The 17,296-nt window shown below is 38.4% G+C and overlaps 1 protein-coding gene across 2 annotated transcripts; it reads left to right on the forward strand.

Moving 5' to 3' along the window:
- The first annotated feature begins 1,277 nt into the window (after positions 1–1,277).
- Positions 1,278–16,297, forward strand: LOC129282453 (deleted in malignant brain tumors 1 protein-like). Of its 2 annotated transcripts, XR_010296620.1 has the most exons (11): positions 1,619–1,778; positions 3,422–3,784; positions 4,690–5,055; positions 6,152–6,475; positions 7,023–7,337; positions 7,855–8,208; positions 8,646–9,014; positions 10,980–11,063; positions 12,971–13,052; positions 14,903–15,034; positions 15,907–16,297. XR_010296620.1 is itself a non-coding variant. In XM_064113957.1 (10 exons), the coding sequence occupies exons 1-10, from the start codon at positions 1,703–1,705 to the stop codon at positions 14,958–14,960; spliced, it is 2,391 nt and encodes a 796-aa protein (XP_063970027.1). In that variant the 5' UTR covers positions 1,278–1,702; the 3' UTR covers positions 14,961–15,437. The 2 variants fall into 2 exon arrangements, 1 of the variants encoding a protein (XP_063970027.1); XM_064113957.1 differs by lacking the exon at positions 15,907–16,297 and having other exon boundaries at positions 1,278–1,778; positions 14,903–15,437.
- Positions 16,298–17,296: the final 999 nt, after the last annotated feature.

Here is a 17,296-nt window from a genome sequence, read left to right on the forward strand (position 1 = left end):
TGAAACGCATTGTTGTTTTTTGTGGATATAAATGAAAAAAAGTGCAAAATATATGAATAATCAAGACGTCAAAGTTAGTGCTCATCTCATTCAATTTTAAAACACCATCTCACTTTAGTACCAATGACCTTCCTCTGGTCATGCGCAGAGTGGAACTACGAACTGGCATATTATTGAAGGTCAATGTTTCAAGACCATAAAAAAAGGGGAGGAGAGGTAGGAAGAAAGAAATAAGAAAAGAGAGGGAAAAAATTAATGAAACAAGAAGGGTGATGATCGAAAAAAAAACCTTTTCAGGTCAACATTCCTATAAAACGAAAAAAAATAGCTCGCTCAATTCGCGCTCATATTGCCTTGAATCGCCTTGAATGAGATAATGATTTGCTCAAGAGGATAACTTGTGACTTTAGAAATCCCTTTTTCATGCTCACTATTCGAGTTTCATTATTTTGTTTCAGCAAAACAAGCTCCCCTTGGTTTAATGGATATACTTGTACGCATCCTGTCCACATGGTAACAAAATCGTTGCTTTAAAGGACAAGTCCACCCCAACAACAGGTTGATTTGAATAGAAAGAGAAAATCCAACAACCATAACATTGAAAAGTTCATCAAAATCGGATGTAAAATAAAAAAGTTATATGATATTTTAAAGTTTTGCTTAATTTCACGAAACAGTTTTATAGGCACATCATGTTCAGTATGCAAATGAGGATACTGATGGTGTCATCAACTCACTATTTCTTTTGTATTTAATTATATGAAATATTCTAGTTTTCTCCTCATTGTCAAGTGAAACAACGATTAATTCCTCCCTTGACATGTGGAATTAGCATTGTTTAATTTATGGTTCGGTCAAGCGTGGTCCTTATTGTCAAATCTGTAAAAAGAAATGAAATATTGTATCCTTCAAACAATAAAAAACAAAAGAAATAGTGAGTGTGGGACATCATCGTCTGACCCATCTGCATGTCACTGAGTTGTGCATATCACTGTTTTGTGAAAAATAAGCGAAACTTCAAAATGCCATAATTTTTTTTTTACATCCGATTTTGAAGAAATTTTCAGCGTTATGCTATTTAATTCTCCATATTTATTCCAATCAACATTTTTCTCGGATGGACTTGACCTTTAATTTGTCTGGCCAAGTGGAAACATCAAATACGCAGGGCTGGAAGTGATCACATCCTCTCGATGTGGCTACCGGATTTTAAAACAAAAATAAACCATTTCCTCTTTCCATCCACCCATTATTAATGATTTCAAGGAGCTTTCGACACTAAATGCCGTTTTGGAACACAAAATGAAAACACGCTTTAAATTGTTTTAGGCTAGCTCTATAATTGGAAGTTCGTCTTTTTGGGGCGTCAACTCATGCAAAGAGATGTGCTGTGACTTGTGTCATGCCAATTTCTACTCTTTTTTTCAGGCTGCTGTGTGCTATAGCTCTACCACTTTGCATAAATTTAGGATATAAGGACTATTTTTAATAGGAATGATGGTAAACATGCAAAGACATAACGCATAGGTCTATAGGTCTAATGGATTATGAGGAGATAAATTCAGTTGCGTCCAAATTAAGAACCAATTGTTGGTAGTATCGGATGTTATAGTCTTCTTTGATTGGCTGTTAGGTAGACCTATTACGTCACCGGTTCGTCATTTGATTGGCCGTATAAAGGTAGGGCTATTTCATCACAGAGATGTCTTTCAACATGGAGCGTTTTGTCGTTGGATGTATATGCATTCTTTATCTTCTTGCACTTGCCCACCGTAAAGGTAAGACATATGACTATACAGTCTCCATTACACAAGTAGTTGGTGATAGAACTGTTCCGGATAGTCACTTGTCAGTCTTTCGAACATTGTGCACATGCAACACTTAATCATGGGTTTTGAAAGTTTTGCGATTGGTTTAGGAGAAGTACGTAACCACCAACCGTTTTCCTCTTTCGATTGTTTTGTATGCTTAAGATAGCGGTGTTTTTTTCTTTTAAAAACTGATCTTGTTATTCTCAATTGATACCTAGCTATACAAGATTTTGTAAATAAAGCATGATCTAACATGTCTTACAATCCAATCTTTAAAAAATGAGACTATGCACCATTGGTCGTTCATTAATTTTGCATGCTGGTTTTAGTTTTGAATAATATGCCTATTTCACGTATTCCATTTAGCAAAGTTCAAGTGTACCCTTTCTTTTTTTGATGATTGACATACTTTATGATATATTTGGCTTTTTAATGTTATTTGTATTTTGTGAACAAAAAATAAAAATAAAAATACACACATTTCATAATCGCTTTTGCAAATCCGTAAAAAACTCCAATTGCACATATAGCTACCAAGAATGCATATGCCATTTCAATTCATTTATATGTAGGGTAAAAGAGCACTTTGATTAAAATTTGAATTAAAATAAAAGGGCGCCACCTAGATGTTGAGATAATTGTAAAGTCGACATCTTATTAGCTAAAGATTAGACGTCGAGATCTTGGATCTTATTCTCGACATTCTCTAGCAGAAATAATCAGATGACGAGATCCTAAATCTCATCATGCCGACATCCTTTAGAAGGGACAATGAGATCCGGATCTCATCCTTTAGACATCTTTTAGCAGAGATAATTAGATGACGGGATCCTAAATGTCATCATGCCGAAATCCAAGAGACAATGAGATGATTGAGATCCGGATCTCATCATGTCTACATCCTTTAGCAGAGATAACCAGATGACGAGATCTCGGATCTCATCATATCTACACCCTTTAGCAGAGATGATTAGATGATAAGGCCTCGGATCTCATCATGTCTACATTCTTTAGCAGAGAAGATAAGATGACGAGATCTCGGATCTCATCATGTCTACATTCTTTAGCACAGATGATAAGATGACGAGATCTCGGATCTCATCATGTCTACATCCTTTAGCAGAGATGAGCAGATGACTAGATCCTAAATGTCATCATGCCGACATCCTTTAAAAGAGACAATGAGATGATTGAGATCCGAATCTCATCCTTTCGACATCCTTTAGCACAGATGATAAGATGACGAGATCTCGGATCTCATCATGTCTACATCCTTTAGGAGAGATGAGCAGATGACGAGATCTCGGATCTCATCATATCGACATCCTTTGGCAGAGATGAGCAGAAGACGAGGTGTCGGATCTGATGTCGATATCCTTTAGCAGAGACTATTAGATTATGAGATCAGGATCTCATCCTTTCGACATCATTTCGAAGAGATGATCAAATGACGAAATTCTTCGCCAAGCATGTTTTTCAGCAAAATGGTCATAAAAATGTTCAAATGAATGAATTAATAAAGTGATAACGCTACTTTCCCCTTTTCAGTCCACTGTCTTGCACGAGTTGAATAATATATGGTTACACATGTTTGTTTTTATTTTCAAAAGGAACTGCCGAGACCAATGGTAAAAATATTCGTCTTGTAGGTGGACGCAACCAATATGAAGGGAGAGTCGAGATCTTTCTGGATGATGTGTGGTCGACTGTGTGTGACGATTACTTTAATGCCGGAACAGCACATGTACTGTGTAGGATGCTTGGTTTCGCCTCGGCCACTACGCATTACTGCTGCGCAAAATTCGGGGAAGGATCGTCAGAACGAAAATTAAAGGTGTACTGTGAGGGGGATGAGGCTAATATCACGGACTGTAGCCATTACTTTGCAACGGAGCCAGTTGACCCGGTTTATTCTTCCGACTCGAGGTACTATTGTGAGCATAATGAAGACGTTGGTCTGGAGTGCGACCCAGGTGAGTACAAAGCTGGGGGCTATGTCTACATCCAAGTTAGACCAGCGGAGCGCTAGCGTTCATGTATGGTAAGATCTAGAGCTGATGTACACTGTTAGAAAATTTATCCTTCAAATAAAAGAAGTTCCTGCAGCAGAGTCTCGAGAACAACTGTAATCTTACCAGATTGCGTTATTTTACAGGAAATTGGTTTTTGGTGTATGGAACTTTACAAATTTCCTTTAATAAAACACCCTTTTCCCCTTTTTTAACAGACCTGTTCTGTTAAATTGCAGAATTTTTTTTAATGAATTTACAGAATTATTCTGTTATTGCTTTCTGCAAAATCTTCTTTTTTTCTGTAAAATCAGGGTTTTTTAACAGTGTAGACTCATCAAAGACAATGAATAAAATGTGCGTTTATTATGATTGATAATCTTTCAAGAAAGTCGTTCTGATGATAAATATCCTAAAACCTACGAGAAGAACTTTACGTCGGCACACGTCCCCTAAATTTCAATATTGGCAGGAAGGTATGATCTGAAACATAATGAAAATTGTTTGCCAAACTATCTACTTTTAAAGTTGTATATTATATACTGACGCGTCCAAATGATCTTAAAATACAAGAGAGCTTCATCAACATTCTTGTCCGACAAGTTGTCGGATCTGACAATTGTCCTTAAATATCATCGGCTAAAAAGCATTGTTTCTATCGTGAATACCACCGACAAGTCTTCATGAAAGGCTGTGAAGGTTTGACTCATTTCTGCCTCTTGTTCGTTTATACTCGCGTTATAAAAACAAAAGGAAATTCGGAGTTTAAAACAGTCAAGCAACTGTACCAATTTGATCGTTAGTGAGACCTTACCAAAACTGTAGTTGACCCGCAGTTATTTTCATCATTTTCTCCGATCCTCTTGCAGGAACCGCTTGGAACAACCCCCATGACATTCGACTAGTAGGTGGTGCAACTCCATTCGAGGGGCGGGTAGAGATTTACTACGAGGACGCTTGGACAACGGTATGCGACGAAAGGATCCGCAATGAAGAAGCCAATGTCCTCTGTCGGATGTTGGGGCACATCGGGGCCAGCAGCTTCCACTGCTGTGGGAAATTCGGTCGAGGGGCTGCGGAAAATATGATACGTGATGTACGATGTGAAGGGAATGAAGCGAATATCACGGATTGCACATTTGACCATGGTGTGGAACAACCGGGTTATTCTTCTTCGGATTACAGAGGGACTTACTGTGATCATTCTGATGATCTAGGACTCGTGTGCATACCAGGTGAGCCATGTTTCATAAATCTCTTCGTATGTTACTGTAAGTGACTTTAAAGTTTCAGAACGACTGGTGATCCTTTCCTGTGGTAAATGATATTAACACCGAATTTTCATTGATGTTGAATTAGAGCTTAAAGAAAGAATCACCAGTCGTTCGTAACTTACGAACAGCTCTATGAAACACATATCAGGTGGGCGTTTCATAAAACTTTTAGAAAAGTTACTCACAACTTCATGCAAGACTGGAACATGTTCTTAGATGCTCAGTCTGCTACATTGGAATGTATCATTTAGCATACAAATTAAGGGTCATTAGTCGAGCGTAAAATATTGCAGCTTTATGAAATACCCGCCTGATGGGTCTTTCAGAAAGCCTTTCATTGGTTGACTTTACTCACGACTGATGACCCCTTCTTGCACTAAACGATATATACCTTATGTAGCCGACGCAGCACGTAAGAATATGTTCCAGCCGTGCGTATAATTAGTAACTTTATGAACAGCTTTATGAAACACTCAAGAGGCAAATAAGGCTGGACTGCATGCTCAAGAGGAATATGCTATCGAATCCCAATGGGAGCTCACAACTGAATCAAAATTTAGTATTCAACTGGGAGCACGTGGAACGGGCAACAGTAGGTAGGCCCACGTAAAGTCGACCCATTGAAAACTGATTGGTCTCAATTTAATGTAGGTAATGGGGGGAGGCAATTGCCAATTGCTTTGAATAGGCAATTTGTTTTTTTTATAGGTAACATTCTCTTTCTTTAATTGAAATGATTTTTTTTCAATTGGCAGTTCAATTGACAATTTGGTTCAATTGAAATTATCTGAAACCATTTGAATTTTCAAATTATTCATCAATACACTAGAGAGTATATATATATAAAAAAATAATAATGTTCCAATCGTCGTAACTTTACGAAGAGCTTCATGAAACACCACTCAGGTATAATTGCGGAATATTTTCCATCGACGATATAAATTATCACACAGCAATGAAAAGAATCACCTCTTCTAATGGCCTATGTTCTATGATCACCTGTGTTATTTTTTTATTTATTGTATCGGATATCTATTGATGTTCCATAAACATGCAGCTGATATTCGTATTCACGATGGATCAAAGCGTCCTGGTCACCAAAAGGGCAGAGTGGAACTTGCACAGAACCTCCAATGGAAGGCTTTCTGTGCCGAATCCATGGACCTAAACCTCGCCATCGTCCTTTGCCGGATGCTTGGAGAACATACTGCTAAATCTTTCTATGATATCGAGTTGTTAGACCATGAAGAGGGCGCTGTCCTTAATGTTACTTATTCGTGCCAGGGAACAGAAGACAACGTCGCTGACTGTGAGCAACAGAACAGGACAACACTTAACTGCAGTCGGGAACGATGGGTGTCAGGGATTACGTGCGTCAGTTGTAAGTATAATCCCGATGTCCTCAAAATCTCTTTTTACTGCCAGTTTATACATGTAGGTAGATCAGTCATGGGGGTGGTCTGGGGTTGAATCACTCGAGATTCTAATTCAGTACCGCAGCCTACATGGGAGAGGGATGTCTGGCACCCCCTTCCAACCCCCTCAAAAGACCCTCTTAAAATCGCCATTCATGAGAACAGTTATGTTGATATGGTCAGCACAGGAAGTCCAGGTTATCCATTTAATGTATTTTCTGTTAATTGTGTCCAAGAGAGTATGCATTTCCTATTTGATGTAGAGAATCAAACCACTGCCGCATCCAGGTAGGGGCACATCAGGCCCGCCCCCCCCCCCCCTTAGAGAAAAACAAAACATTTTAGGGGTATTTGTCATGCATACGCAAGTGAGGACCTTTTTTTTCTTGTCATTTTTTTTCCTGGAAAAGAATGATCTCCATTTTGTAGTGAAAATCTTTTTTTGCCTCCCCCCTTGTAAAGTCCTGGTTTCGCCCCTGAATCCAACCCATTGAAAAATTCTTATCATTACAGTGCCAGTCCGCCTAGTCTCCAGAAAGGATGATGAGGGAAGAGTTGAGGTCTATCATGGAATATCTTGGTCTGCTATCTCCTATTCCTCCTGGAACTCCCGTGCTGCCGATGTTGTCTGTCGCATGCTCGGCTACGCAGGCGCTTCTGCAGCGTACCGGGATGGAGAACTGTATGAAGCGCCCTCTGTGAATGTCCTGTTGGAGAGAGTCATCTGTAACGGTACAGAAAGAAACATTGCCCATTGCAACATGTCGGAGTTTCGGAGGTTGACTTACAGCCCAGATGGATATGCAGCTGCAAGGTGTGAAGGAGAGAGTATGTATATAGCTCACGTAGGTCTCACAACAGCCTACTAAAGATTAGCAATTACACACACACACCCATGAAAAGATATTGATTAAGAACACATTACGTGAAACATAAAGCACTTTTTAATGGCAAGTATCAAGAAATACATCTCTTAAGAGGTAGAGAATTCGGTGCAGTGTGATTTACATAATTCAACTAAAATATTGTTCAATCAAGCTATCAAGGCAAATAAACTCCTACACCCACATTTTACGGACTATGTCTTTTGCTTTTCTTAATCTTAAATCTACTTGTTTTGTTTACCAGAAACGATCAGTCAAACGAAATCATTCACTGCAATTAATTCTTAAATATGGTCTTTTGTCTCCTCATAACCATACATTCAGTTAACTAGAGTTTCATACTCTGCAGAGTAACGATGTATTGGCCTCATATAAATATCATCTAATTGGGCATTAATATGTATATGTATATCCCATTACTAAGCCTATGTTACTTTCGATATGTTATCCTTTCACTTCAGTGGATGTCCCAATCAGACTACAGGGAAGCGAAGACACAAATTCGGGAAGGGTCGAAATATTCCACTACGGGTCTTGGGGTACAATCTGCGCGACTGGCGACCTGATCAGAACGACCGGAAATGAGCACTACGCCATGAACATCGCAAACGTCCTTTGTAGGATGCTTGGGTTCCCGAGGGCGTTGTCCTACGAGTGCTGCGGTCAGTACGGGCATGGGACCGGAGGAATCTACCTGGACACCCTTAAATGCAGTGGCAAGGAAGCCAACATTCTGGAATGCCCAAAGAGCGATCAGGGATTGCACAGGAGATGCAATCACTTCATGGACCTCGGAGTCACTTGCCAGCCGAATGGTTCGTCTTCTTTGATGTATAGACCCAACAGACATAAAACGTGAAACCAGACCATGTCTGAAGATGAATATTAGGAATGTACCTCTTTTCGTGTACATGTACTCTAAAGATCTATACAATCTGAAATGATATGTTGAATATATTAAATTCTATATGAATGGAACAATTATAGTTCGTATGAAAATGAACACAAAACGTTCACTATAATTAATCAATAAAACTTAATCAAATCGAACATTTCAAACCATAATTAAAGAGTAGCCTAATAGGGGAAAATTGTAGCTCTATTATTGTCCTCAGACATTTCTTTTAACCCGTCGGAGACTGAGTCAGCACAAATGAGGGCTAGAGTCTATTGAGAACGCGTGTTATAGACAAATTATTCAGTCTCCAATGGCATGGATGGGTTAATTTTCTGAAACTCTGCCTGTTTACAGTTGACTATCAAATCCGGCTTCTTGGTGGACCATCCCCACTAGAGGGCAGGGTCGAAGTGAAGTCAGACGCCTCTAGCATTTGGGGGACAGTTTGCGACGACAACTGGGATTTGACAGACTCCAACGTAGTCTGCAGGATGCTCGGCTACGAGCGGGCGGAAAGCTACTCCCGCGGCCTGTACGAGAAGACGTCCAAACGTAGACCCATCCTCCTTGACGAGGTCGAATGCGATGGGACGGAGACGAACATCGGACATTGTCGAGTTCATCATCGGCATGATTGCTCACACGACGAGGACGTCGAAGTGAAATGTGTCGACTGGACTACATCCGCGTCGTCAACCCCAAGTAACACAAAGAAAATAACAGGTAAAGGTATTTTCTCTTACCATTTTCCAAAGAATGGACCCTTCCACAACGGTACCTTTAAAACCAAGAGACAGAGTCGCGTCTTTCATCTGGGGAGCGTTACATGAAAGGACTTGTCGGACGTTTTATCCGACAAGTCACATTTTATCCGACAGTTACCGTAGTAACATTGCATCTCAGCCAATCAAAATCAGGGAAAGATCTGACAACACGTCGGACGAAAATGTTGTTGAAACGCTCCTCAGGAGAAATTTTTTTCGTCCGATGAGTTGTCAGATATAACGCCTTTCCTTGACTTTGATTAGCGGGAAAAGGATTGTCGGATAAAACATCCGACAAGTCTTTTCATGAAATACGCCCCTAGAATCGTGTAAACCTCTTTTCTGTAATCCGCATATTCACCATTGACAGGAAAATTGGGAATGCAGGAGAGTCGTTGTCATGGTTGTGAAAGTACTGAACTAGAAATAGACATTTCTCAAAGGCAGGATTCAAATGGGATATGCGTCTTTCACATATCGTCTTTCAAGCATTTTCGATTGATTTCCCTATACTGTGAATGTGCTATGGATCAACGATGGAAAGGTTCTTGCAGGATTCCTACATAAAAGACCCGGCCCTGACTTTTGGCAACGGCCCTTGTTTTGTGACAGTGGCAACCTACTTTGAGTTCTTATTAATAGTGGACATACATTTCCGACATTATTCTGTAACACACAAAGGATTAGTCAAAATCCAAAGTGCTGGTGAGTTTGCGTCCGATTAGTTGACTTATCGGTTAGAACCAACAGATATATAGTGCTTTGACCTATCCTTTTTAAGAGTGTTTCTGTTTATCGTAACTCCCGTAGGAACTCGACAGTACAGCATTTTAGCAGGTAAACGCCCAGCTGGTATATAACCAATTACCATAGGTAACACTTTACGTCTGGTAAATCAGTCATAGCGATTGACCTTATAGACGACAGATAGTACTCTCGGGCTTTTTCATCAAAGTGGAGACAATGGTAGAGTGGGGATTCGAACTCACAACCTTGCGATTATGAGTCCGATGCTCTAACCACTGGACCACACGACCCGTTGCTGTTACATCTCTTCTTGGTAATGTGTCCCTTTCAAGCAAGGTGGAATTGAATGATCTAGTATGCAGTGGCCAGTTGTTGCCAGAGAAGCCGTCAATAATTATAGCTATTCTGGAACCTTTCTTTTTTGGCACTTCTAAGTAGTTTTATACTGTAAATGTCGGCACGTTTCAATAATTAGGCCACTATTTTCACAGATACGTAATGGCCCATTACGATAAAAAACGACAAAAAATTGGTATTGGACCATTCTTAGTTGGGAATCCATCCTTGCTCATTAAATGTTGTGTGAGAGAGGAGAAAATAAGTAAAACAGAATGATGAAAGTTAAAAGAAATCAGATAAGCAATGAAAAACTATGGCTGTTTTAAATTTAAATATCTAAGACTGTAAATTCAAAAATTGGCAACTGGGTAAGTAAATTCTGACCAATGGTAGGGACAACTTTCACATAGGCCCTGTACTTGATTAACAGGGATTGTGGTATTCTCCTAAGTAACTATTACCCTGGGGCAGTAATTAAAATATAAGCAAGGTAGCATATGTTAGTTTATGTCCTCGTTAAAGAAAAGCATATATATTTAAGTTAAACTTCTGAATTTGAATTGTCGATGGGTATAGTGATTAACATTTTTTAAACAACTTTTCAAAATCATAAAACTTTATTTTTTGTCCGATGCCCGTTCAAACTTTCATCTACTTGTCTGATTTTCCCCCTTTTCCTCTAGAAACTACATGGTATTTGGGTAGGATTCCCCTTAAACGCAAACTAACATACTCCCAGACCTCCTCCCCAACCCAAAGCTTTGTTTTTGGCGTTAGAACGTTATTCGCCACTGGAAGTGGTCAATATGACATTGATTAGTAATATTGTAATATGCAGATACTGGCGAGAATTTGGCAAGGAACAGTGAAGTCACGAGTAGTGCGATGCCGCCTTGGACCGTGCCAACAAGAAGAACATTCGGTAGGTACACGACATTTTGCTCCAGCGAAAATTGCTCTGGGTTTTATTTCGTCTAAGATATAGGGTTAGGATTAGGGTTGCAATAAAGATTTATGTTAGGTTTTAATAGGGTCATCGGCTTAGGATAGGGAATAGTATTGAATCCGGGGGTTCAAGTTGGTCATTCCATTAACGGTGGAATGTACAGCGGAGCAATGTTTGCTAAAGCAAATGTCATGGAGCCCTTTTTAATACATAATTAGCCCCATTGAAATTAATGTGTTTTGGCCCGACTCTAAAGCCTGTATTCTTAAGTCGGGTTCAACTTAAACTCAGGTTTAAAGCTGTGGTTTAAGTATGGATAGCCAATTGTTACATAAACCACTAACAGTAGAGATATCATATTGCAGCTCATTCGGCTCTAAAATCATTCGTAATTGTCTAAGAAGTATAAAAAGATGATTGTCTTCACCATCGATAAATCAGGAAAGAGCACAGCAAACATATTAAGAAACATACAACTTAATAAAAATTTTGACACTTTTGGCTTCTCATAATTTTAGCAAAGAGATAGACCATGGTCTAAGTTAAACCTGACTTCAGAATACGGGCCTCAATGTTCTGATGATTTCCATTCGCTTATTATTCATTCATGAGGTCTCATCTTGGGCCCCTATAGACCGATTCCCCCAAAATTTGGGTAGTTATGGTATTTCATCATGCTCTACGGTAAAATTGAATAAAAAAATACTAAAATGCAAAAAATTGGGGGGAAAATGCTGACGTCACACTTTTGTACTCTTTTTTAACTTCTGATGGCCTGGTAGGCCTACGTGCATTCTTGCCGAAACATTAATTGAAACCCGACCTTTTACATTTTTTTTTAGAACTAACAATCCAGCAAAAGAGGCAATCATATTCGTTATCTTATAACTTAAGTCTCCTATTTCTTCTACTTTTTAAAATAAAGAAATACCAAAAATTCTTCTGCTTATCATATTAGTAGATTAGCGAAACTGTCCAGGTTGAATAAATGCAAAACAATGTATAATTATCTTGATATGTGTCATTAATACATGTAGGGCGATTCCATACGTCTCGTATGGGACAGTTTGACAATAATTTATAGTCTCTTAACTGAATGCTTGACCAATAACATTTTCTTGTTTTCAATGATAAAGTTGAAGCGGGCAGTGATGTCAAAAACTGAAAACCGACAAAAAAATGTTTTAGTACGGGTGAATTAAAGGTGAAAATGTTGTGTGTCGTTCGGGACTCATAAATGTCCCATACGACACGCAACATTTTCACCCCTAAATTCATTAATGGAAAGCGTTTTTTTTTTCATTTTCTTTTTTACATCACTACCTAGTTGTATTTTAATATTACCACAAAACAAATTGAAGTTCCATGTTTGTTTGGACAGCAGGTTAAAAAGTGTTGTGAAAATGGCCGATTTTTTGTATCTTGGAATCATTATATTTCCACAGATATCTACATTTCTATCTATACAATTTGTTTTATGAATTATTTATAAAAGCAAAATAACAATTTATACTTGTACACTTATTACATCAGTGGAAAAACATTGCAACCAAACGCAACTCTAAATCCCATACGCGCATCCGCGACTCGCCCTTGATTTATTCAGTTGCGTTTAACATGTTTAAACGAAAGGTTTTCTGCAACGGGCTCCAGGGCCCGGCGGTAACACAAAGTTTAGCGATTATTCGCTAATTTGATAGAACTATTCTGATTAGTTCCTGGTCGGTTTACTGAGAAGAATACGCATAGGACGATGATCTTCATAAGCCTTTTCATTTACCGATTATTCACTAGCCTTTGTGCTACGGTGCCCTGATTTGTGTTATGCTATCAGCATATTTGTAATTAGTTTTTATTATGTCAAACGTATTTTCAATTTTCAGCTTTAATCATTGCACAGGCGGTGTACATTGTCGTTGCCCTGATTGTCATTGTCTTATTGACAATACGGATGCAGCACTATAGGTATTGTATTTGTTCTATTATTCATTTTAATATTTTGGCCAGTAAACGGGGTAGAAGGAGAGGAGACTTAAATGTTTATCCAAGAGTATAATAGGACATTTTACCAATCACTTCGCAGACGCTTTCTGTAACGGACAGAATCTTTTGTCGAAAGCTTTTCATAACAAAGCAGCCTTTGCCGAAAATCGGTGAATCAAATCCGCAGTGTCGTCCTGTACACTGGGCAAACGACATGTTTGCAAATGTTTGTCCAGTCTGTATTATAAAAAGACGATGTGCTGTTTAGGTCCAAAAATACTAGACAATGACTTTTGATCTGTCCATTTGGGATTTGAGGGGCATTCTCAATAGATTATCAACGTTGCAGAAAGCATCTGTGAGGTAGATGCTAAAATACGCTACTGACAAAGAAAACAAAACGACGACAGCAGAAACTGATGTCTCGATTTTATTTTGAAGTAAATTTATGAAAATAGGTTAGATCTTTAACCCTTATAAAGCTGTTTTTCATTATTTGTTAGTAGTTATAATTTTATGAAACAACTTCTTCTTTACGAATACTAATTGTATAAGTCAATGATCATGAGTATAAATATTGAATTGTCGCAGTAGTTCATGCAAAATGCGTAATGCAACACCAGAAAAATAAAGAACACCGGTCCGGAACACTTGTATACAACAGACATGCCTGTAAAGTGTTGACAAACACCAGTTTTCTTTACCAGCCAGTGTTGTTTCAACACATATCTAGCATAATTCAAACCAAAAAATAGTGTGATTGTAACACTTTGGTGTGGACAGATAGAGTTTCCAGGCCGGTGTTTGGTCTACATATTACAAAGGAAATGTGGTGTTGACCGGCAAAGATGTCCACACCAGACATTTTACTCTAGTGTTAAGTTTATGGTGATCAACACATATAGGTATTATTACAACACAATTTAACTCTTTGGTGTTTTGTTCAATCTCTACAGTATAGGGTGTAATCTTAACACCTTAGGATGTGGTGCTCTAGTAAACCAATAATATTGCCGATTGGCGTCACTTTTAATACGCCAATTCTTACACTGCAAATTTGCAGTGACTCTACATCTACTGTAGATACATATACATTATATTACACACACATACATACATACATACACACACACACACACACATTTATATATATATTTATATGTATAATTGATACAATGATTGAAAAAATTCAAGATGATAACCTACATCCACAACATCGTAATAGATTTATACATATACATACACACACACACCCCCACCCATACTTATTCACACACACACACACACATATAAATATATATATATATGTATATATAGAGAGAGAGAAGAAGAGAGAGAGAGAGGGGAAGGGGGATGTCTATGTGGGTGAGGGTGTGTGTGTGCAAATCTATTACGATGTTTTGGTTGGTTATCCCCTTGTATTTTTAATCATTGTGAGCATGAATAATCTAATCATATTTTTAAATTATTCTAGCTATTCATGAAAGAGCACAATTATCAACAAATAATTTTCAAAAGAAAATATCGAAATATCAGCAAACCTACATGTAAGTTCTTAGACTGTCTTGAAACAAAACATTTCGGGCCATAAAACATATTTGAATAATGATAGATGACGTGTTACATGCCATGCATAATGTTGTTCGTAAGCTCCCATTGTTACGTATGACCGGCACGAGAACATGTCATCAATCTGTGTAACGTACCAACACCCAGCTTCCTAAAACACCCCCATTGTTTTCATTTTCTGTTATCGTGGTCACGTGCATTAATATGTGAATGTACTGTTTTTTTTAATAATTTTTACCGGTTTTTCCCCCTTTTTATTACAGGCGAAGAGCAAGAGCATCAAATATAACAGAGATTCCTTTAACGGGAGATAGCAAATGACAATTTTACTCATCGGCCGAGCTAGATCTTCACAAACATTTCGATGGAACACTGGCGTACAGAGAGAGAGAGAAGTGGGGGGGGGGGCAAGGTAGCCATCTTAGTATGAACCCCCAAATTTCCATGACCAAGACAATTAGTAGAAAGGAAAAAAAAGGAAGGGAAAATGGAGAATCTGATATTTCTTTCTAAATATAACGTCAAAATCTATCCAAAGAAATACAATTTTTATATCAATAAATAAGGTGAATTTTTTTGCTCGCTCGCAGCTTTCCAAAATATTGAAAACAATTTATTACGGCCTTGGATAGGAGTGAAAAATCCCGTGTCAAAAACATCATTTACAGTATAAGCAGGGATCCCAGAACAGGGTAGGGCCTTCAGCCCCAAGCCCCATTTATTTTCAACAAATGTGTTGAAAAAACCCCGTAAACTTACCATCTAAGTTTGACTTTGATCAGGCCGCACTGTTTTGGCTCAGCCCCCCCCCCCCCTTCACCATTTTCAAAACACGTAAAGCTTTCTAATGAACTTATAACCCGTCCTCTACTCAATTTGCTAGTGTTATACACTTATTCCTTAAGAAGCTGTGTGCGCTGTGAACGCCTAGCTTAGCCGGGTAATATAGGAGCACCTTGAGCACCTAACAAGGTGGATATGTGCGCCATATAAATGCCCTATATTATTATTATTATATTTATGATAATCGTTTCGCATGCATGAGTAGTTGATTCCGTGACAGTTGCCATGGTTGCTCCGTCGATAATTATTGCTCCGATGGAAAATATGCACATTAGGCCAAATATAAAACCTAACCTCCAACACTAAATGCACCCTAAGATTAAGTACCTGCTGATTTGAATACGAATTTCATAGTTGGAGACTTATTTCACGTTCCTTTCAGTAATTGGTACACGCCATAGGCGGATCCAGCTTTTGGCGAAAGGGGGGGGGGGGGCGCACTGCCGAGCGGCGTACATATTTTTGCACTTCACCGGCGCCATAAAAGAAAATGTTGAAAAAGGGGTAAAGTCTGACCCTGTCAAATGCTCTTTTCAAAATGTAGGATTTTCAGTCATGCCATTTTGCATGACCACACGCAGATAATATTTCCGGGGGGGGGGCAAGACTCGAAAATTTGGTGCACATCTCACATTTGCACATTTTTCATAGTTTTCATGAAATGTTAAGGAAAAAAAATGTTTTTCACAACAGCAGATTGCGAATGTGCCCCCCCCCCCCTTCCCCCTTGCTGCGTACGACCATTCCCTGAAGTCCACTTAAACATATTTCATTATAACAGAAATATACACCAATTTAAACATATAGAGAGAGATTAAAAAACTTATTAAAGAAAGAAACAAGCAAAAAGTAACACAAATTATGCATGTTATGTGCGATTTCAAAATCTCGTGTATTAACCCTTTTATTGCGATGAGGCCAATACTTTTGTATATTAATAGAGATACAAGTTTTTTAACTATATATATTATATATACACAGGGGCGTCGATCCTTTTTTTAAGATTTTGGGGGCAAATGGGGGCAAAATCATGAATCAACTTTCCAAAGGCGCTCGATATCACACAAAACAAACAAACTCACACAAACACACACACACATACGCATATATATATATATTTATATGACTCATGAGATAGAAACACATATTTCACCAACAAATTAATGCGAGCGCGAAGCGTGAGCTGAAATTTTTTAGTATACTGACCTGAAAACAGGAAAAAGGTGCCTGTTTAGGACTGTTTGTAGTAACTCATGAGGAGGATACATATCTCACTACACAGATAATGCGAGTGCCGAGGGCGAGCTGAAATATCTTTATATTCTGACCAGAAAGCTTGATATTCTATGCATTTTTGGTACCAATGATTAAGATGGGTATCTAAAAAAACAATAGATGCGAGCGCGAAGCGCGAGCTTAAAATTTTGATATTTCGATCTGACAAAAAAATGACAGTTTAATGGACGTTTGTAATAAAGAACAAGATTATATCCAGCAAAAGATTATTGCAAATCGAAGTGGGAGTTCTTTTGACGTTGAGTCCTGAAAAAGGGACATTCTATTCACCTATTTAATCATGAAAAGTATGGGGTTTTGCTACAGAAATTATGCGAGCGCGAAGCGCGAGCTGAAATTTTTTATATTCCAATCTGAGAAGCGGATAATTTAAGCACGATTTTAAATAAAGAACGAGTTGTGTAGCTCAATCTCAATATACGACTGGTTGCGTAATTATACACTCCCGGTACTAGCAACGGGTTTTAGCAAAGTTTTGGGCTAAAATATCGAATCATCTTCATAAAACACTATAGTAG

This window comes from Lytechinus pictus, chromosome 19 (assembly GCF_037042905.1).
Source record: "Lytechinus pictus isolate F3 Inbred chromosome 19, Lp3.0, whole genome shotgun sequence".
NCBI classification, from domain to species: Eukaryota; Metazoa; Echinodermata; class Echinoidea; order Temnopleuroida; family Toxopneustidae; genus Lytechinus; species Lytechinus pictus.